At 38.6% G+C, this 20,776-nt stretch overlaps 3 protein-coding genes and 1 long non-coding RNA gene across 5 annotated transcripts; 2 read left to right on the top strand and 2 right to left on the bottom strand.

Annotated features, from left to right (window-relative positions):
• The first annotated feature begins 2,399 nt into the window (after nt 1-2,399).
• On the top strand, nt 2,400-4,291 carry LOC103475126 (claudin-4-like). Its single transcript, XM_008426540.3, has one exon. It carries the CDS (start codon nt 2,415-2,417, stop codon nt 3,252-3,254), a length of 840 nt encoding a protein of 279 aa, XP_008424762.1. The 5' UTR covers nt 2,400-2,414; the 3' UTR covers nt 3,255-4,291.
• A 204-nt stretch (nt 4,292-4,495) lies between these two features.
• On the bottom strand, nt 4,496-12,151 carry LOC145554475 (uncharacterized). The gene is made up of 3 exons (XR_014090440.1): nt 11,918-12,151; nt 10,623-10,754; nt 4,496-5,044 (listed from the first exon to the last, which is right to left on the bottom strand). It is a non-coding gene; the product is annotated as an uncharacterized LOC145554475 (long non-coding RNA).
• Nucleotides 5,474-8,906, top strand: LOC103475125 (claudin-3-like). The gene has a single exon (XM_008426538.3). It carries the CDS (start codon nt 6,798-6,800, stop codon nt 7,551-7,553), a length of 756 nt encoding a protein of 251 aa, XP_008424760.1. The 5' UTR covers nt 5,474-6,797; the 3' UTR covers nt 7,554-8,906.
• Nucleotides 12,152-13,023: 872 nt separating the features above from the next.
• LOC103475123 (THAP domain-containing protein 5-like) lies at nt 13,024-19,636 on the bottom strand. Of its 2 annotated transcripts, XM_081614261.1 has the most exons (6): nt 19,375-19,636; nt 17,832-18,015; nt 16,724-16,887; nt 16,184-16,678; nt 14,789-14,975; nt 13,024-13,429 (listed from the first exon to the last, which is right to left on the bottom strand). In XM_081614261.1, the coding sequence occupies exons 1-6, from the start codon at nt 19,446-19,448 to the stop codon at nt 13,292-13,294; spliced, it is 1,242 nt and encodes a 413-aa protein (XP_081470387.1). In that variant the 5' UTR covers nt 19,449-19,636; the 3' UTR covers nt 13,024-13,291. The 2 variants fall into 2 exon arrangements, with proteins under 2 accessions (XP_081470387.1, XP_008424758.1); XM_008426536.3 differs by having other exon boundaries at nt 16,184-16,887; nt 19,375-19,635.
• Between the last annotated feature and the right edge of the window lie 1,140 nt (nt 19,637-20,776).

Raw genomic sequence — 20,776 nt, 5'->3', positions numbered from 1 at the left:
TTTAATTCAGAACAAGACAGTTTTCCCTTGTTATAAGTGAAATAATCTACATTTTTCATCAATATTAAAGAATTGTTGACTTAAAACAAGTTCCCATCTTGCTGAAAAGTTAATTGTAGGTTAGTTTTGTCTATATTTTAAGTGTAATGAGAAACTAGACCAAAAATACTGTGCAATATTTTGTTTATGCAGTATTATTTCTCATTTTAGTTTTAGATTTGTTCTTTTGCATCCATCTTCCTGTTTGAGTTTATTTCTTCTGTTAGTTGAAGTTGTTCCTTCTTGTTGAGTATTAGATGTATTTGTTAGATTTAGTATTTATTTCAGTTATTAATGTTTAGGCTCCATCTTTGTTCCGTCTCACTCATTTACTCCCCTTCAGCTGCTCGTCATTTTCTTATCCGTCTAACTCACTTCCTTCCTTTTGACTGAAACTTGTGGAGCATTTTTGAAACTAGCAGACTCAAAAGTTTCACCTGTGAAGGGGAAAGTGATAAGACCATCCCCCAACTATGTGCACACACAGAGTTTCATCAGCCTCCGCCACATCGGCTCATTCTCTATTTGCAATTCTTGTCCTTGGAATCCTCCAGACCCACGTCGGTGTGAAGTTATGGGACTTGTATTTATTTAGCTTTTTGACATTTTGCAGGTTTCGAATGCGTCGCCAGTGTAGTTTAATCACAGAATGTTTACCAGACTTCTGTCTTGGTGTGTAGTTTTTAAGTTATTTTATATTTTGAGTTGTTTTTCGTTGTGATTTGATTGCTTGTCATTGTTAGTTGCTCATTGCAATTTGCGATGTTGTTCTTTGCTGCTGTGACATGAATTTCCCCATGGTGGGATCAATAAAGTGGGTCTATATGTCTGGGTCTCTACTGCTTCTAAAAAAATACCCAGATGTTTTTGGCAATAAGTTCATCTTTTTTTTGAGTTTCTAAAATAAGTCATTTCAAAAACCTTCTGAATATTATGGGAAAAATCAGCAGGCACTGCCTGTTACCTAGCAACCCCACAAACTCAGTCCGTTACCTAGCAACCCAAGCGGAGCTCATTTGATTAACTGGTTTTACTGCCATACACTGCAAAAACAAAATCTTACCAAGTAAAAATACTTGTTTTTAGTGCAAACGTCTTAATACACTTGAATAAGACAAAACTAATTACAAGTAAGTTTGAAGCTTGATACAGGAGCTTGTTTTAAGTCAATAATCCCTTAATACTAATGAAAAAGTACTATTTCTATGGGCAGATTTTTCACGTAACATTTGAAAAATACATAAAATGTGTATTTTTTTAAAATCAATATTACAGCATTGTTGAATTGAAACAAGCTCCTGTATTCTTCAGAAAGCTACTTGTAAATAGTTTTGTCTTTGTTCAAGTGCACTAAAATATTTGCACAGAAATAGACCAAACACATTTGGTAAGATTTTGTGTTTTTGGAGTGTATGCCCTGTACAATGGCTGCTGGAAAAGACAAGTGTTTTGTTGTTGACTTACAATCCAGAAACCACTTGATGCATTATTGTTGGTTGTGCAGAAATGTTAAGAAGCAATAAGATTTTCTGTAACGTTTAAGTTCTAGAATGTGTGCATGTGATCCTTTTGTCTGTGAAATGTTTGTTACCTTTTGGGTGTGTCCTGTTGGCGGCCATCTTGGAACCTACTAAGGAGGAGGCCCGCCTCAAACCCAGCTCTTATATAGAAGGAGCCATGTGTGCCTGGAGTTTGATTGGCTGGGAGGTTAATTGAGAAGGTGGGGACAACAGTATATGAAGAGACTGCTGGCTGAGCCTTGAGGAGAGAGAAACTGAAAGCTGAGACTGAGGCAGAGAGACTGAAAGCTAGGAAACTGATGGAAAAGATGCCATTTTGTCTTGTCTGTGAACTGTGCTGTGCTGAAGGAGGCCTAATAAACCACCTTTGTTTATGCTACAGCCAGATTTTCTGAGTTTTCCTTCCACACCACACCTCTCAGTGTAACAAGGAGGTTCCACCAATGCTTTTCAAAGATGTATGGTTGTATAATTACGCATCTGTTTGCAGCCATTTTCAAATGCATGTGTAAACATTGAGTTAGGGTCGTGGCCAGGAGCAATATATTCTAAATTAAAGTCACAGAGACCCTAAAACAGCTCAACGTAGTCTGAACTGAGCAGACTAAAATCGCATCATCGTTTCAGAATGAGATAATGAGAATGTTTTGTTTTACTCAAAGGCCTGACCTGACCTGTTCTAGGAAGCTTATCAGGTCACCTTTAGATGACTGAATGTGCTTCTCAGTTGCAGCAGAGGCTTTTAGTTTGCTGCCTACTTTCAGTCATTCCTTCTCTGTTAGGTTATAACCACTCTCCACCTGTTTACGCCCCTCACCCAACAGGTGGGAGAGCTACCGGTGCTGTGGGAGTTGAATGATTAAACTGGAGCTGTTTACATTCCAAGGCCGAGCTTTCCACTGTTCAAACGGGAGAGAATTTGAATTCTCCAATAATCAAGAGGTTCCGCCTTCGATTCCTCCCTCAAAGCTGCTTATCTGGAAGTTCAACCTGCTGGACGCTCACTCGATCCGTCGGTGGGTGCTGATCGTGGAGGGGATTTCTTCAGACATGCCGTCAGCGGGATTCGAGATACTAGGCGTGACTCTGGCTCTGCTGGGATGGATCTCCGCCATCGTTTCCTGCGCTCTGCCCATGTGGAGAGTGTCGGCGTTCATCGGGGTGAACATCGTGACGGCGCAGACCATCTGGGAGGGCATCTGGATGAGCTGCGTGGTCCAGAGCACTGGACAGATGCAGTGCAAGGTCTACGACTCCATGCTGGCTCTGAGCGCCGACCTTCAGGCCGCCCGCGCCCTCACCATCATCTCCATTGTGTTGGGGGTTCTGGGATTCCTGATGTCCGTCATGGGGGCAAAGTGCACCAACTGCGTGGACGAAGAGGCGGCTAAAGCGCGGGTGATGATCGCCTCCGGAGGGGCTTTCGTTCTGGCCTCCCTCACCCAGATAATCCCCGTGTCCTGGTCCGCTCACACCATCATCATGGAGTTCTACAGTCTGGCCATACCAGAGGCCCAGAAGAGGGAGATCGGCGCTGCTCTGTATCTGGGTTGGGCCGCCGCCGCCTTCCTGCTCATCGGAGGCGGCATCCTGTCCGCCAGCTGCCCTCGGGGGCCGGAGAAAAGGTACAGAACGCCGTACTCCCAAACCAGATCGGTGGTACCGAGCGGCTATGACAGGAGAGACTACGTCTGAAGCGACATCTGCTCCGCTCTCACGCGCCGACCAACATCTGCCAACTCACCAAAGACTCCGGAAGCAGAACCAAAAAGGACAAAAACATCTAAAAACTGAAAACACACCAAATCTTACCAAGTATTTTTGTCTAGTTTCTAGTGCAAATATCTAAAAATACTTGAAATAAGACAAAACTTACTTACAAGTAACTTTTCACCAAGATATAAGACCTTGGTTTAAGTAAATAATTCCTTAATATTGGTTTTAAAAAGTTTTAATTCCACTGGCAGATTATTTAAATTACAACATGGGGATATAAGTGAAATAATCTGCCAGTGGAAGTAGAGCTTTTCATCAAGATTAAGGGATTATTGGCTTAAATCAAATAACTTTTATGTTACTTTTGCCTCATTTCAAGTGTACTAGGAAATTTCCACTAGAAATTAAGCTAAAAATATTTGGGTATATTTTGTATTTTTGCTGTTCAAACTTTTGTTTTTCACTTCTCACACTGGGTCAAGTAGTTTTTAACCACTAAATGTATTTTTATTTGCTAAGAAAAACCATAAAAATGAAACTTTCTCTCTGTTCAGTAAAAGTCCTGCACCATAGTTTCTTTCTTACTTTTCTGTGTTCTGTGTTACACTGGAAGCACTGAGTAAATAGTTTCATTAAAGTTTCTTTTAAAGTAGTTTAGAACGTTTGTTAATGTTTTGCATCCAAAAGAAAACAAAAAAAATGTTTTAAATTTTAATGAGCTCATCTGGAATATGTGCATTTTTAAATGTTGTTGGCTTAATAAAGTGTTGTTAGAGAATAATCCTAAATATTTGTAATGTTTTAGGGAGTTGACTGATGTTTTTAATTTGGTTTGTATTTCAGTAGAAATACTTTACATGTTGCACTTGTTGCCCATTTTATATGTAAAACATGCATTTTTGAGCCCAAATCAATCCTTTATGGTGGCTCTACTTATTTTACATTTAAAATCGATTGTAGAAATGTGTAATTTTACTTAACACAATTATAAACAATAAAGAATTTTGAACAAATAATTGTTGCATAAATGTATTAATGATCCAGTTTGATCAGGAGATGCTGATTGGAAAACCACCAAACCAACTGAGCTTGTCATAAGATGCTAAATGCTAAAGCTAAAAACTAACTGAGCAGCAGAGACTATTTAAATATATGTTATATTTTTATTGTACTAAAGGTGTAAGATGCCAAACCCTTTAAACAACAACATTATTCTAGAGTTAAATAATTTAAATGAAAGGTTTTAGTTTTGTCAAGTCGTCCTCTGGAACTGTAATTTTAAGTTTAAGGATTTAAATTACAAGCTGAAATGTTGGTGGCTTTGCAGCAAAAAGGTCTGCACTGCAAAACCTCAAAATCTTACCAAGTAATTTTGGTTTAAAACTTAAACATCTTAGTACATTTGAAATAAAACTAAACTAAAAACTCTTAGTTTCATTGGCAGATTATTTCATTTATAACAGGGAAAAAAATGTATTTTTATAAGTAAAATAATCTACCAGTGGAACTAGAACTTTTTCCAGTTAAAAATCAGAGTAAAATAACTTTATTTTGCATTATTTTGACGCCGCTGCTTTGAAAAGATAAAAGGAGAAGTGGATTTATTCCTGCAAGCCCAGACCCACAGTGTGGCATGTCCACCTTCCTGATCCATGAGTTGACTTTGTGATAACTGGTCAGGAGGCAGCCATCTTGTTTGGTTTCAGTCAGCAGAGGGAGGCTGGGAACGGCGGCATTCCTCTGGAAACTGTCCAGACTCCAGAGACGCTCTGGAGACAGACAGACTCATCAAAATCCACCGCTAACTTCACTTCAGGAATCTGATGCTTTCTTTACTGAAGTGAATTAAAAAACTATTCATAGTTTTCAATATTAAAACAGAAAACTTTCACTTTCTTTTTTTACGGTTTTATGTACTAGACTTTAATAAAATAGAAAGATTGAAACCTTACATAGCAACAACAAAGAACAACAATTTGTAAGTATCTCAATTCTGACTCATGTCTTGACTTTGACTAGACCATTCTAACTGATGAATCATTACATTGAATCCCTGGAGGCCACACTGCAAAGACAGAAAATCACATTATGTATTTTTGGTCTAGTTTCCAGCACAAATATCTTAGTACAATAGTTGTTGTTTTTTTTTTAAAAAAAAGGAAAAAAAACTTACAAGCAACTTTTCAGCAAAATGTATGAGGGTTCTACGTCAACAATTCCTTAATATAGCTTTAAAAAGTACTAGATTCACTCTAAAATTATTTCACTCTTAACAGTTTCCCCCCATTTTTATTGAAGTAAAAATCTGCCAGAAATTTTTCATTAATATTAAGGAATTACTAACTTAAAACAAGTTCCTTTTTTGTGCTGAAAAGTCACTTACAAGTCAGATTTGTTTTATTTCAAGTGTACTAGAGTACTAAAACCAAACCAACAATATAAGACTTTGTGTTTTTGCAGTGTACCAAAGTAATTTGTAGCAAGAAAGATGAAAAGTTTGAAGTGAGCAACCATTTTATTAACAAATTAGTCTGAAATAGAACCTAAGATCTCAGACTTGAGCACTTTATAGGAACCTTTTTCTATTTCTGTGAACAAAATCTACATGGAAAATGTCTTTGGGTACCAAAAGACGTGTTTCACCGCAAAAATACAAAATCTCACCAAGTATTTCTAGTTTAGTTTCTAGTACAAATGTCTTAGTACACTTGAAATACAACAAACCTAACTTACCAGTAAGTTTTCAGCAAGATATAGTAGCTTGTTTCAAGTAAATAAATCCTTAATATTGATTTTTTTAAAAGTTCTACTTCCACCACTAGAATGTTCCACTGCGCGTTGCCTAGCAACCCCTGCCCGTTACCTAGCAACTCAGTTCTAGTTCCACCGGCAGATTATTTCACTCATAACATGGGAAAAATGTTTTGTTATAAGTAAAATAATCTGCCGGTGGAACTTGTACTTTTTCTAAAAAAGCGTTTTTGAATTTGAATTATTATCGCTGTTGCTGAAAAGTTCCTTATTTCACTTGTGCTACAATATTTCCACTACAAACTGACCAAAAATACTTGGTAAGACTTTGTGTTTTTCATTTCAAAAACATTTTTAGTCTGGTTTCTAGTGCAAATATCTAACTTACCAATATGTTTTCAGGAAGACATAGGAGCTTGTTCTAAATCAATAGAAAGTTCTAGTTCCACTGGCAGATTATTTCACTTTTAAGTAAAAGAATCTGCCAGTGGAACTACAACTTTTTCATCAGTATTAAGTAGTTATTGGCTTAGAAAAAGCTCCTATTTTGCTGAAAAGCCACTTCTAAATCAGCTTTGTTTTATTTTAAGTGTATGAAGATATTTGAACTAAAACTAGGCCAAAAACTGTTGGTGAGACGTTGTGTTTTTGCAGTGTACGGCCTTTGGGCTGTGAAGAGCCTCTTTGTGGCCGGGCCCTTTGTGGTGCTGGCCCTGTAAGCCGATAGCAGAGAGTCCTGAGAGTCCCCAGGTCCTTCCTCTCCTCCCAGTGATGTCACCTCCATCCCAGACTCCTCCCCTGCTCCAACCCACTGGTATAAAACGGATACTTTACCAGTCCAGGCAACAGATCATCACTAACTGGGCGACATCAGCAGCCAGTATGTCTATAGGACTGGAGCTGATTGGCATCTCCCTGTGCATCCTGGGATGGATCATCGCCATCGTGGCGTGCGCCCTGCCCATGTGGCGAGTGACGGCGTTCATCGGCAGCAACATCGTGACGGCGCAGATCATCTGGGAGGGCCTGTGGATGAGCTGCGTGGTGCAGAGCACCGGCCAGATGCAGTGTAAGGTGTACGACTCCATGCTGGCGCTGTCGCCGGACCTCCAGGCGGCCCGCGCGCTCACCGTCATCTCCATCCTGCTGGCCATCCTGGCCGTGCTGGTGGCCATCGCCGGGGCAAAGTGCACCAACTGCATCGAGGACGAGGCCTCCAAGGCCAAGGTGATCATCGTATCCGGGGTGCTGTTCATCGTTTCTGGCGCCATGCAGCTCATCCCCGTTTCCTGGTCGGCCCACACCATCATCAGGGACTTCTACAACCCGCTGCTGACTGACGCCCAGCGGCGGGAGCTGGGGGCGGCGCTGTACGTCGGCTGGGGCGCCGCCGCGCTCCTGGTGCTCGGAGGAGGACTCCTTTGCTGCTCCTGTCCGCCTCGGGAGACGCGGTACAACAGCTCCAGGATGGCGTACTCAGCCCGGTCCGCGGGCGGCCCGGTTTTAGAGAGGAAGGACTACGTATGAGTGGAGGTCAAACACGACCGGATCCCACAGGAACACTTGAGTCTGGAGGGGAAGGGACTTGAAGAAAACAAGAGTTTCACTGCAAAAACTAAACTTTACCAAGAGTTTTTTTTCTAGTTTTTTCCTGCAAATATGCTCCTGAAAAAAGACAAAACTAACAAGTAACTCTTCAGCAGCTTGTTTCAAGTCAATACTGCTTAAAAAAGTACTAGCTCCATTTTACAGCAAGACATTTTTCCCAAAAGTGTCCGTCACTGCAAAAACACAAAATCTTACCAAGTATTTTTTTTGTCTAGTTTCTAGTGCAAATATCTCAGTACACTTAAAATAGGACAAAACTAACTCAAGTGAATTTTCTGCAACATACAGGAGCTTGTTTTAAGTCAATATAGTTATAAGTGAAATAATTTGGCGATAATAAAATATGGATTCAGAACAAACTCCTATATCTTACTAATAAATTACTTGTAAGATAGTTTAGTCTTATTTCAAGTGTAATAATTTATTTGCACTAGAAACTAGACCAAAAATGTTTTTGCAGTGAAAAACACACATTTTTACCAATTATTTTGGTCTAATTTTTAGTGAAAATATCTTATTGCTCTTTAAGTAACATACAACTAACATTTTAGGAGCTTGTTAAGTCAATAATTCTTGAATATAGATTTAAAAAAGCTCTAGCTCCACTAGTACCAGAAAAACATTCTTCCATAAGTACAAAATATTTAAAAAATTATCAATTATTTCTTCAAAATAATATTAAAAGTTTTCATCAAAGCAGATTGCATCAAGTCATTGATTTGCAGCATTTAATTGATCAATATTAAGGAATTAATTACATAAAACAAGCTCCTATATCTTACTGAAAAGTTACTTGAAAGTTAGTTTTGTCTTATTTTCAGTGTAATAAGATATTTGCTAAAATCTGGAAAAAAAATACTTGGTGAAATGTTGTGTTTTTATAGTGTTGAAGCTGTTTATGCAAATAGCACATTTATTCAAATTTCTTTGTGCACTGTCATTTTAAGAGCCTTTCACTGTAAAAATCAGTTCCTTTTATAAGATTGTAGCTTTTTAATGTTTGCAACTGAAAACCGATGTTGATTTTTATCATCAAAACCCACTTTAAATAAAAAAACGGATGAATTTCCAGTAAACGGAGCTCCAGAGTAGAAACATAAACACAGATAATAACTGTATTCAACACAACTGCTAGTTTGTTGTGGTGAAGAGAGATGATGGCGTTTCGAGACATTACGTATTAATTTACAGTGAATCACCTTGACGTCTTGGACACTCACTCCTGTGATGTTTATGTTGGGGTTTTTTTTAATAAAAGTGTCTCTAGCTGCTTATTTGTCTGGTTTTGTGTTAAAAGTTGGAGGTTTCTGCAGCGAGTCCAGGTGAGAAAATGACCAGAGATGATGGAGCGTGCGCCGAAGCTTCGTAAGACAAAACCTCGACATTCAATCCCCCGAGGACGGCGTTACGTCAAGGTGGCAACGCGGCTGTTAGCGATTAGCCACAAGATCCGCTTATTTAAAGGCAGGGGTGAGAAGGAGGAGCACAAAGGGAGACGAGTCGAGTTACTCAAACTTTTTACACTGAAGCTTCAGTTTTCAGATGTGGACACGTTTTAAAAATGTTGCAGAATGGTTTCAGAGGCAGAGAAATGAAAAATTGATGAGCATTTCACAGTAAATATGGGAGAGGTGCTTGATTCCATATCAGGTTACTCATATCGGTGTCACCGCCACCAGAGGGGAGGTTACAGTAACTACAGATCAGGAGACATTTTACTGTAACAAACTGCACAGCAGGGGGGAGGGAGGCTGTTTTCACAATCTGATTTAGCAATAATCCTGCAAACATTCTTTTTAACATGGGTAAAAATAATAAACCGATTAATATTTTTAAATAGATATAATAACAAATCAAGGTTTTACAATATTTTTTTTTTCATGGAATAAATGCATTAAATTTCCACAAAAGAATGCCAATGACATGACAGAGTGTTTTAATATTCCCTTCTTTTTAAATTTTCTATTTTAAAACCCAAAAATCTAAATAAAATTGCTTATCTAAGAATGACAATGCATTTCCTGCAGTAGATTTTCATCAAAATTATAAATTGTTCTAAATAAATTTACGGACTGAGGGCAAAAATGGCTCTTTGGTTTGTAAAGGTTTCATATTTCTGAAATAAACCAGCACAACTATTGTGATAAAACAACTGCACTCCAAAAACACAAAATCTTACCAAGTACTTTTGTCTAGTTTTTATAGCAAATATCTTAGTACACTTGAAATTTAAGGAAACTAACTGAGTAACATTTTAGCAAAATATAGTAGCTTGTTTAAAGTCAATAATTCCTTAATATTGATGACAACGTTTAAATATTGTAGCTCACATGAAATAAGGAACTTTTCAGCAACATGGGAGCTTCTTTTAACTCAATAATTTCTTAATATTGATTAAATTTATAATTCAACTTCAAAAATACTTTTTCAGAAAAGTTACACTGGCAGGTCATTTTATTAAAAAATGTTTCCTATAAGTGGAATAATCTGTCAGTGGGACCAGAACTGAGTTGCTAGGTAACGGCCTGGGCTTGGCTGGGGTTGCTAGGTAAACGGCCTGGGCTTGGCTGGGGTTGCTAGGTAACGGCAGAATTGGAACTTTTTCACCAATATGAATGAATTACTGACTCAAAATAAGATCAAATATGTTTCTGAAAAGTTAGTTTTGATTTCTAGTGTGCTACGATATTTCCACTTTAATCTGGATCAAAACTTCTTGGTAAGATTTTGTGTTTTTGCTGCTGTGTAAGATAATTTCCTGTTCCACTGACTTGCTAAAGGCCTTCAGGCATGTTTGGTCATCGCTAAACTAATCCCTGGATCTCTGATTTGCATGTTTAATCCAGGAAACAACCCCCCTTTTCTTGATGTGAATAATTTCCAATGAGACCAGCAGGTTCAGGTCGTTTTGAACCAAACACAAAGGAAAGTTGGTGAATGCTGACCAAAACCCCAGAGGCTCCGATGAAACACTATCTCATCACATACCTGGACGGCTGCAGGAAAAGAGAAGAAAGGAGGTTCTGTGAGCGCGTCTTGTCGTGCTCCGTTGGTTCTGGCCAAACTCTGCTCACGTGACTGATACTGGGGAATGTGAAGGGCAGGGAGGCGGCCTGGACCCTGAAGGTAGACGAGGAAAACTCAGCCCCCACCTAAGACTAACACAGACTCACTGTGTCCACTCAGTGGGAACAGAAACTCGCTAAACATCCTTCTGGTAGAGTTAAGGTTTCAACCATTTGTTTTCAGTAGAGTGGCCAGAGTAGAACTACTTTAACATATTTTTACTCAAGAAAAAGTAAAAAAGTGGCCTCCCAAGAAAAACACGACTCAAGAAACTGATCAAAACTTCAATCAATTAATATTTAAAAATTACATCATTAAAAGGACCAAAATATAAAGTTATCTGGATGTTTTTGCATTTTGAGAACCAAAATGAAAATAATTTATATAAATAATTACAAAATTATGACAGAGTATAAGGGCCACACTAAAAAACATATCATAGCTTTATCCTTCTACGACTTCATCATAAAACTATCACTTTCGACTTTACTCTTGAAATGTTATTCTCGTAATAGTACTTTCTTTATTTTTTTATTACTATGGCCCTAATACTCCATCACACAAAACAACAAAACCAGGCAAAAGAAAACATTTTCCAAATCAATTCCTTTCAAAATGACATTTTAACAAAACCTGCAGGTAGGTGTGTGTCTGTGTCTGCTGAATTTTTGGTTAAAACATGTTTTTCATTAAATGGGTAGAAAATCCAGAAATTTGACTCAAGTAAGAGTAGTGATAATTACTCAAGTACTGCTAATAGTACACTTTCCCCAAAAAGTTACACAAGTAAATGTAACTAGTTACTAACCAACTGTTTTCTTGCTGCAAATGTTTTATTTTAGAAGATCAAAAATTACACGACTATCCTATAGAAAGTCCAGAGGTAACTAAAAATCTCGGTCAAAAATGCTAATGATTTGAGCAAAGTTTTTAAATGTACGGCAACAAAAAAGCTAGCTTTAGCAGCTAACCTTAGCTGTCTGCATACATGCAATGCTACGAATGGAGCTAATATGAGATATTTTGGGGGGTTTTGGTTGCAAAATATTAGTTTTGTTCAATAAAATTTCAACAATCCATTGAAGAAAACGTTTACTAACATGTATGTTAGCCTGTTAAAAATTTGCCTCTCGTTTTACCGTTAGCTTAATGAAACAATCGCTAACCATTTGGCCGTAACTTCATATAATGAGCTAGTTCGACGATATGAAGCTTACCGGAAATTGCCTGCGATGTAAACAACCATCCTCCACTGCAAAGAGAGAAGTAGCGAGCCGAACAAGATGGCTGCTGATGTTAACTCCATGTTTGGAAGCGTAGCCTACGCGGACTGAACCTCTGACGTCATTGCTAAAGCTACAGATAGCGCAGAAAATCGACGTCATAGTTCACGTCTCTCCTTCTGTTCGCTGATTGGCCTGGTTGAAATTCTACCGGAGAAATCAAAGTAAATGGGAGATTAAAATCGAGCGGAATTGTAAATCAATAGCCAGATTACGGATATATAAAAGGTGCATATTTTTATGTAATATATTTTAAAACCTCAAAACGAAAATAAAATTATTGTTAATCCATCAATTGTCCAGTTACACTTTCCTAGCGCCTAACTGACGTGCAGGTCACCATTACTGGGGAAGATGGGTGATCTGATCTGTGCAGACGTTATGAAAAAAAGACAAAAAATTGGTCAATGTGTTTATTAAAATCCATTTGTTGGTCCACCTGCCAATCAAAATGAACAACAACCAATAAAGGATTCACTTTCTTAATGTTTGTAAAAAAAAAAAAAAAAAAAAAACATGTTTGGCATTTTCTCTTTAACTCTTATCAGAAAAAATGAAACCACTCGTCAATAAGCTCCACTCGTCTGTTTACGCAACAAGTATTCTTCAAAAACTTAAATTAAATGATAAATTGTGATTATTTATTCGTATATGAGAATATTAAGTGTATAACGTTTAGGATATGGATCGGGTCTTTGTAACAGTTGTTTCAGGTCCAATCTTTCGGTGACGAACTCATTTGGACGCAGCGGACTCTACTGCCCTCTAGTGGAAAGACACAAATACGGAGGAACTAATGTGAAAGCCTTAAAACCTGTAAATGTGCATCATAAATAATTTGCATCACCACTTTTCATTTAAACTAAACGATTTTCAGAGATTCCCAACAGGTCCCATCATTCATAAACCTAAATTTTAACCATTTTTGCAGATTTTGTTCTTATCTGTGAATGTTATGATGCGTCGTTTCAAATTATCCACATGCAGAAAGTGCAGTTCACTGATTTGTGGTGACAGTTTAACAGACCAGAAGCTTTAGACTTTTTGTAAATTTATTTTTAATGATCTGTACATTTTCATAAGGAAAAATAAATTAATAAGCAAAAAAAAAAAAGTCAAACAAGAGCTGGAGTAGAAAGCAAAGACCGTAACAAAAACATTCAGTATTGCCCCGTTATTCATTATTCACAGCAGAAGGAAGAAATCACCTTATTTTGATCATGTATCAAGTTCTGATTATGGAAAACAACAAAATTAGCCCCTTTAGTTAATTGTTTGGCACAGACACAAACAGAATATCCAGTCATTTCATTTCTCGTCCGTATTCAACGCCATCCCTGCGTCGTCGCTCAGTGGAGTGTAAAAGTACGCAGCGTCGTCGTCTCCGTAGATGATGGCGACGGTCTCACCGGCGTCCGACACAGATGCACTCGTCTGCAAATACGCCTGGTGGAGAACCAGCAGAGAAAAACATAAGAATGATAACAGTTACTCTACTGCCGGAGCGTCACACTCATTTTTATTTTCAGATAAATTAAGATTATGAATGCTGGTGTGCTAATTTAAAAATATCTGCGCTTATGTATGAAGCTACAACAAGTGAGGCTGAAGCAAGTCATAAAAGTAAAGAAATGCTGCCACCTGCAGGTGGGACCAAGCATTACATAAATGGGGGAAAAGTAAACAAAATTCACATTTTTCAGGTTTTTGTACTTCCATTTAGGTCTCTACTGCTTCTAAAAACAGCTTAAAAGTCCTTTAAATAAAAACAGTCGTTAAGAAATCACTGCCACAGAAAACACCTTTTTTCTGGCAAGAAGATGTTCTTTGGTATCTGGAAAATGAGCCGTTTCTAAAAGCCTTCTGGAATGTAACCTCTCCAATCAGCAGGCACTACCCGTTGCCTAGCAACCCTTGCAAAGCCCAGCTCGTTACTTAGCAACCCAAGCTGAGTTCCGGCACGGTTGGACAAAAGTTACAAAGTATTTTTGGTCCAGTTTCTAGAGCAAATATTTGAATACACTTGAAATAAGACAAAAGTAACTTTTCACCAAGTTAAAGGGCCGTTTTTTAGCTCAATAATTTCTTACTACTGGTGAAAATATTATAGTTTCGCTAGCAGATTATGTCACTTGTTACTTGTGAAAAATGTCTCGTTTAAACCGGAATAATCTACAAGTGGAACTAGCACTACTTAGCTATAATAAAGGATTATTGACTTAAAACAAGCTCCAACATCTTGCTAAAAAGTTACTTTAATTGATTTTTTGTCTTTTTAAAGTGTACTACAATATTTACAACGGAAACTAAACAAAAAATACTCAGTAAGATTGTGTGTTTTTGCAGCGTATACACTGTACAATGGCTGCAAGAAGACAAGTGTTGTTGTTGACTTAGCATCTAGAAAACACGTGCTGCATTATTCTGGACTGAATAATGTTGCATCAGTTTGGATAAAAGTGTAAACGTTGAGTTGGGGGGGGCGTGGCCAGCAGCAGCTTACTTGGATTTAAAGGGACAAGACTTCCTAAAACAGCTCTAAATAGGAAGAGTGACTAAAATCTCAATATCCAAGAATGAGTTTGAGCAAAATATGTAATGAAAACGTTTTGTAAAGGCCATGGACCCAACCAAACCTGTTCAAGGAAGCAAAACAGGCGAAAAACAGGAGGGACTAACTGATGTAGCTTGGCTCATGGAGTCTAGAGGACCACATAAAATAGTTATGGTGGGCCAGATTCGGCCCCTGAGCCTCGAGTTTGACTCTACTGGCAGCAGCTGGGAGCGAGGTGTTTGGATAAGTACCCTCTCCAGCAGCTGCAGCCGCTCCTCGTTGAGCATGTTGCTCTGCCTCAGCTGGCTCACGGTGTTCTCCAGGCCCAGCAGCTTCTCCAGGTGCCGGCGGTGCCGCTGCTGCAGCACCTTCACCTTCTTCTGCAGCTCGGCCACGATCGCCTCCAGCTGCTCCTTGCTCAAGCTGTTCTTGTGGTAGCTGCTCAAAGACACACAAGACGTGAAAACTGCGATTACACACGAGGAAAAGATCTGAGCAAACGGCTGTTTTTATGCTTCCAAGGGACCGTCTGATAATGTCGACTAAAACAAAAACAGACGGTGTTTTGTTTCAACGCTGTTCAAGGAAGCATAACGTCACCTTTAAAACGCCTGACCTGCCGATTCCAGTTTTGACCGATACCGATTTTTCGACATTGGCTGATTTTCAGACGTTTGCAGATTTAGAAAAGATTGGAGGATAAGATCGATTTCTCATGCAAATATCGGCTGATTGCCTAAAATTAAGGAGTTTAATTTACCCACAAAGCTCTAGCATGTATGAACACAAATTAGCTACAAGTTCAAAATGGTCAAAGCCATGATGGATGTGCAGCAGGGTTCTAATAGTTTGCAGTTTTTCATTATGTTTTAGTTTTATTTCATTGACTTTTAGCCTAATTCTTTTAGTTTTTAGTGTTTTGCTTTTTTAAATTAGTTAAATGTTTATTAGCTCTATAAAAACTAAAGTGAACCCATTTATTTTACTTGGCTTTCAACTCCAGTGGGATCTAGTTTTAAATTGTATGTGTTTGTTTTTAAACTAAGTTTTTTTTATATTATTTTTTTGTATTTATTTTTAATTATGTTGTGTTTTATTGTACAGCACTTTGTATCAGCTGTCGTTGTTTTAAAGTGCTTTATAAATAAAGTTGGTTTGGTCTGAAAGTTTTTATTTAAAATTTTGCAAAAAATTTTGCTAATTTTTTTTAGCAACAAAATGTATTAAAACTTTGGTTCCTAATATTAGTTTGCTAAAACTAATGAACAAACATCAGTTTTAATTGGCCAATTTATTAGTTAAATATGATATTGATTATATAAACAGTAAACTAAAAGGTTTTAGTTTGTGTAAAAGCCAAAAACATAAAAAAATATATATATTTTAAATACATTTTTTGCTAATTTTTAAATAAATAAAATTAGTTTTACAAACAATTTTTAGCTGAAAACTAATTAGGAAATAAATGAATTAGTTTTTAGTGTGTTTGATACGTTTTATTAGTTAAATGTTTAGTTTTAGCTCTTATTACAGCAGTAGTTTAGTTTGTCCACATTTTGGTTCATTTTAGGAGCAGAATTATGTTTGGATGCCATTTTCAGTGTGTCCAGCTGCTGCTGGTCAGGTAAACAGGTATCTGTCCTCACCAGTGCTCCTCCAGCTGCTGGTCGTCCCTCTCCGTCTCCTCCGTGTCCGTCATGGCGTCCCCGTCCTCCGCTTCGTCTAGTCGCTCCAGCGTGAGGACGAGCGATGGCGGCGGCAACGTTGGGACGTGTTTGGACACGATGGGCAGAGTGGACGAGATGGGCTTGGAGCTCAGCGCCGGCGACAGCACCGTGTCGGGGGGGGAGGTGACCCGGGTCGACGTCCCGCCGGGGAGAACGTTTGGTACCGTCTCAAAGTAAGCCACCACTTCCTGCGGGATGTCTTCGCCGGCGAAGGATGCAAGGTCCGGATCGGGCGCCGCCTCGTTGAGGACCAGCACGCCGCCCTGGCTTAAGATGGCAGCCGTGATTCCGTTCACCAGCTCCACCTGGCCGTCCTCTGCAGCGCCGTCTGACATCATCAGCAGCTCCGCGGCGCCTGCGTCGCTCATCAGGCCGTCTGCTGTCTGGTAGAGAGTCAGTGGAAAGTTCAAACCCGACGCGACTCCATCGGCCGGGTCCACTCCCGTCTGCAGAGAACCCACGCTCGACTCCATCGGACCGGTTTCTCCGTGCGGCAACGCGGCGACGGAGAGCTCAAGCAGGCGGACCGTCTGGTCGGCTGTCGGCCCATCGGCCGACACGGTGGAGCTTTGGGCTCTCTGGCGCTTCGGCTTCCTCTCGCCGTCGTCCGACGCTTTCCGTTTCTGAACGTGAAAAATAAACTCCGTCAGTTTAGTTTAACTCATTTGATTTGAGCAGAATCATCAAATACGCAGAAATTAGCACGAATAAAACAACTTAGCAACAATTCACAGGGCAGAAAACATTTTATTAAAAGGATAAAATAGAAAATGAAACATTTAAACAAGAAATAAGAATGAAACAGGATAAAAACTGAATTCAAAACCTGCTGTAAGCACTGGAAGAGGTTGTTGCATTAAAGTGTAGGCGCTTTGAACTTTCTTTTAAACAAGTTATTACAAATCTATGGAATCTTCTGAGATAATGAGATTTCAGCAGCCTACAATGGAAAAAAATCTAATCTTGAGTTTTCTTGTCTAGTTTAAGGGAAAATATCTTGAAATAAAACAAAACTAAATTACCAGTAACTTTTCAGCCAGACATAGAAGCTTGTTTTAAGTCAATAATTCCTGAATAATGTTGAATTATTTCACTTTTATCATGGTAGAAATGTTTAGAAGTTTATCTGCCGATAGAACAAATTTTTATTTTTTTGATCAATATTAAGGAATTATTTACCTAAAACAAGCTCCTATGTGTTGCTGAGAACTTTATGCTTAATGGCTACAAATAGATGCACAACTATACAGCTGTGCAGCTTTGAAAAGCAGAAGTGGAGCCTCCTGCACAACCAGCAAGAATCCAGCAAGTGGTTTCTGGATGGAAAGTCAACAACAAAACTCTTGGTGGGTAAAACCAGCTGGACAATAGTCCTGGTCTCCTAATAATGAAGTGGGCGGAGCTCCACTTGGGTTGCTAGGTAACGAGGGACATGCCCACAGATTGTTGTCCAAACACCAAAGAACATCGACTTGTTTCTTTTTTTCTAGAAGTGGCAGAAACCCAAGTTGAAGAACGAAAATGTGAAAAAATGAATCTAATCTGAAAAGGGTTTTATTTCCGTTACCTCGGTATCCGGGAAGACTGTCGGCACGGCGTCGGCGTCGAGGTAGCGGATCCCCCAGCGCACCTTGAAGCACGACGAGGAGAAATGTTCGTGGCAGATGTACTGGTGTCGGGAAGGAGTCCAGTTCTCCCGGCCCATGTTCCTCACCCACTGCTGCAGCCGGGTCGGGTCCTGGAGCGGGAACCTGGGGAAACACGGCTCAGGTTTACAGCAAACCTCACAGCGGTTCATGGAGGCAGAAAGAATCAGAGCTCATCATGAACCGAAACCAACAGAGTCATCAAGTTTTAGCTTCTGCTCTCGGTTTCTAAGCTGTGATTTGATCCGATTACTTTCTCACCTGCAAGTTGATCTGCTGATTAAAACAACTTCTGCTGAAAACAGAAGTTAGCAGAAGACTAACTATGTTTTAATGACAGAAAGAGGAATATATGAAGCAGGCATTTATTATATTTAGCAAGGATTTTTGGATGAGCCTGTCACAATAAGCAATTAATCAATAAAGCACATGATAATCATAAAAAAACAAACAAAAAATCATTTTAATTTAATTTGTTTTTTTATCATTTGTGACCTTTTTTTCTAGGGCCGAACAAAATCATTTCAAGTGTCACAAATGGCCCCCGGGCCCCACTTTGAACACCCTTGTTTTAATGTCTTGAGACATCTGCAATATTTAAACAACGATATATCATAATCTCTGAATATCCTGGTTTTAATATTAGTTGTGGAAAAATAATACTTTCTGTGTATTTCAGGTTTTTATATTATAAATACATGAAATTAAATGTTATTTTTGGGGGGTGTATTTTACAGCTCTGTGGCCATTTTTTAAAATATATTTATCTACAAAAATCTATTATTTCTAAACACAAAAACCTATAAGTGTGTACCAGATCCTCAGTTAAAACATTGCTTGGTTGTAGCACGTTCTCTGACAAAGATCAGATCATTTTCTCAAGGCACAAATTGTTTTTTTCAGTTAAATTATTTCACAAACACAGGATTCATTTCTGTCCAGCGTCAGTTTGAGCATATTATACTCAACCATGTGGGTAAAAATAAGCTTCTAATGGAAAATAAAACGATGACCAAAGCTGCACTTTGCTGCAAATAAAATAGATTTACATCATTTTCTATAGGTTGCAGTCACTACTTTGAGTTTACAGTTGTATGATGACTCGCAGGTAAATGTCACGTGCTTTAACAAATATCTAAGAAAAAACTTTCTGACATCAAAAATGCATAATCTGATTCTGTCGTAACAGAAAATTCAACCAGCTTTGGATTAAATTATGACGAAATAATTAATGTAAACATTACTTTTAGATTAGCATCGCAGTGAAATCTTCGTCTGTACTATATTCCGGAAGAACTTCAAAATAAAGTAAATATTAATAATACCAGTGTCATTAATGTATAAAAATATAAACGTAGACAGCATGTCTTCGCTGAATGTAAGTTTAGACGCCATCTCTACCAGCCAACTTGAATCAACCGTTTTGGAAGGTTAAAAACAAGGAAACAAACGACCCTTACTGACTTGTAAAAGCTCTTCCTCTCGCTGCTGTTCGCGGAGTCGCTCCTGCAGTTCGGAACCGAGCAGTACTTCGGCATCGCTCCCGGGATTCTTCTCCTCCTACCCAGCCGGAATCATTACAAGGTGAAACCAAAGTCCTTCCCTTCCTGTAGTGATACGTCTGCTTTAACTCGTGTCGTGCGTGTTGTCAACTCACGGCGCTCGACTGACGAGCGACAGATCAGCTGGTTTACGAAACGGGACACGTCAAATACCTGCGACCTGTCACGTTGCGAGTCGCTCCGCTCGACTGTGATTGGTTACTTCGCGACCGGTTACGTCACGAAGATTCGAAAATGTCGGTTCGTAAACAAGACGAAGCGGCGCTAGTTTACAGGCAGTGAAGTCGGTTCAAAAACGCTCCTATGGATTTCAAACCTTGATTGAATAAGCCGTTATCTGCTTTACAATTAAAAAAAATAAAAATTCTAGAAACAACAAACACTGTGAAGAGACTTTGTAACAGTAAAGCTTTTAAAATAAGCTTCTCGTTAAAAATGTTTTAATCTTGTCCAACAGAAACCAAATGAGAAAAAGGTTAAAACGCAAGTGTATTGGGACATTAGATAGAGATATAAACAAATATAGATAGTAACTAGTTAGTTACTTTATTAACTTTTTTTGGGGAAATTGCTTACTTTGACTGAACCGTTTATGTTGAAATGAGTCCTCTTGTTCATTCACAAGCTTTGATCTGTTATTTTATATCTGCTTGCGCCATTTGAAGGTCAAAAGGATACACTAAACAAATATATTATCACTTTACCTTCTTAGCTGACAGTATATTTTGTAGATAAGATGTTTAATGGAAGACTTAAATATCTAAGCCTTAAAGGGGCAGTATTGTGCATTTTCCAAGCCAGTAGTGCAATTTTATAAAAATCAAGTAACTGCGTTACCTTCAGTTGTCATAAAAATGCCTTATACATCAAATATGACTTTTAAAAAAATTGCCATTTTAATTTAAGGGCTTGAAATTGGACCTCTGTCTCTTAAGACTTCTGCTCTTTCTGAAACCCTGCCTTCAGAAAGTCATCACAACATGGCTCCTCTGTTAACCCTTTAAAAAAATCTTCTTTTTTTTACCAGCATTTCACAAAGTAGCTCCTACAATGAGCTCAGCTGATATGCAGATCCACCAGGTGTTTGCTAATTGCTGCTGGCGAGTCTGAAGGAGCTGAAAGGGGGGAGGAGCTGCTTCTTGAAGGCGGAGCTAGGCCCACCAAGACGTTTTGCACATCAATTAAAGGATTTCTCAAACATGCTTGATACACTCCAGCTATGTTTTTGACGAGAGAACAACATGGTAACATGATTTAAAGCTCAAAAGTCATTTTTACATGAAACTGCCTCTATAATAAATCAG

Source organism: Poecilia reticulata, chromosome 13 (genome assembly GCF_904066995.2).
Source record: "Poecilia reticulata chromosome 13, P_reticulata-male-v2, whole genome shotgun sequence".
In the NCBI taxonomy this organism is placed as follows: domain Eukaryota; kingdom Metazoa; phylum Chordata; class Actinopteri; order Cyprinodontiformes; family Poeciliidae; genus Poecilia; species Poecilia reticulata.
The sequence above is the reverse complement of the archived record's forward strand: the minus strand, read 5'-3'. Positions and strand labels throughout refer to the sequence as shown.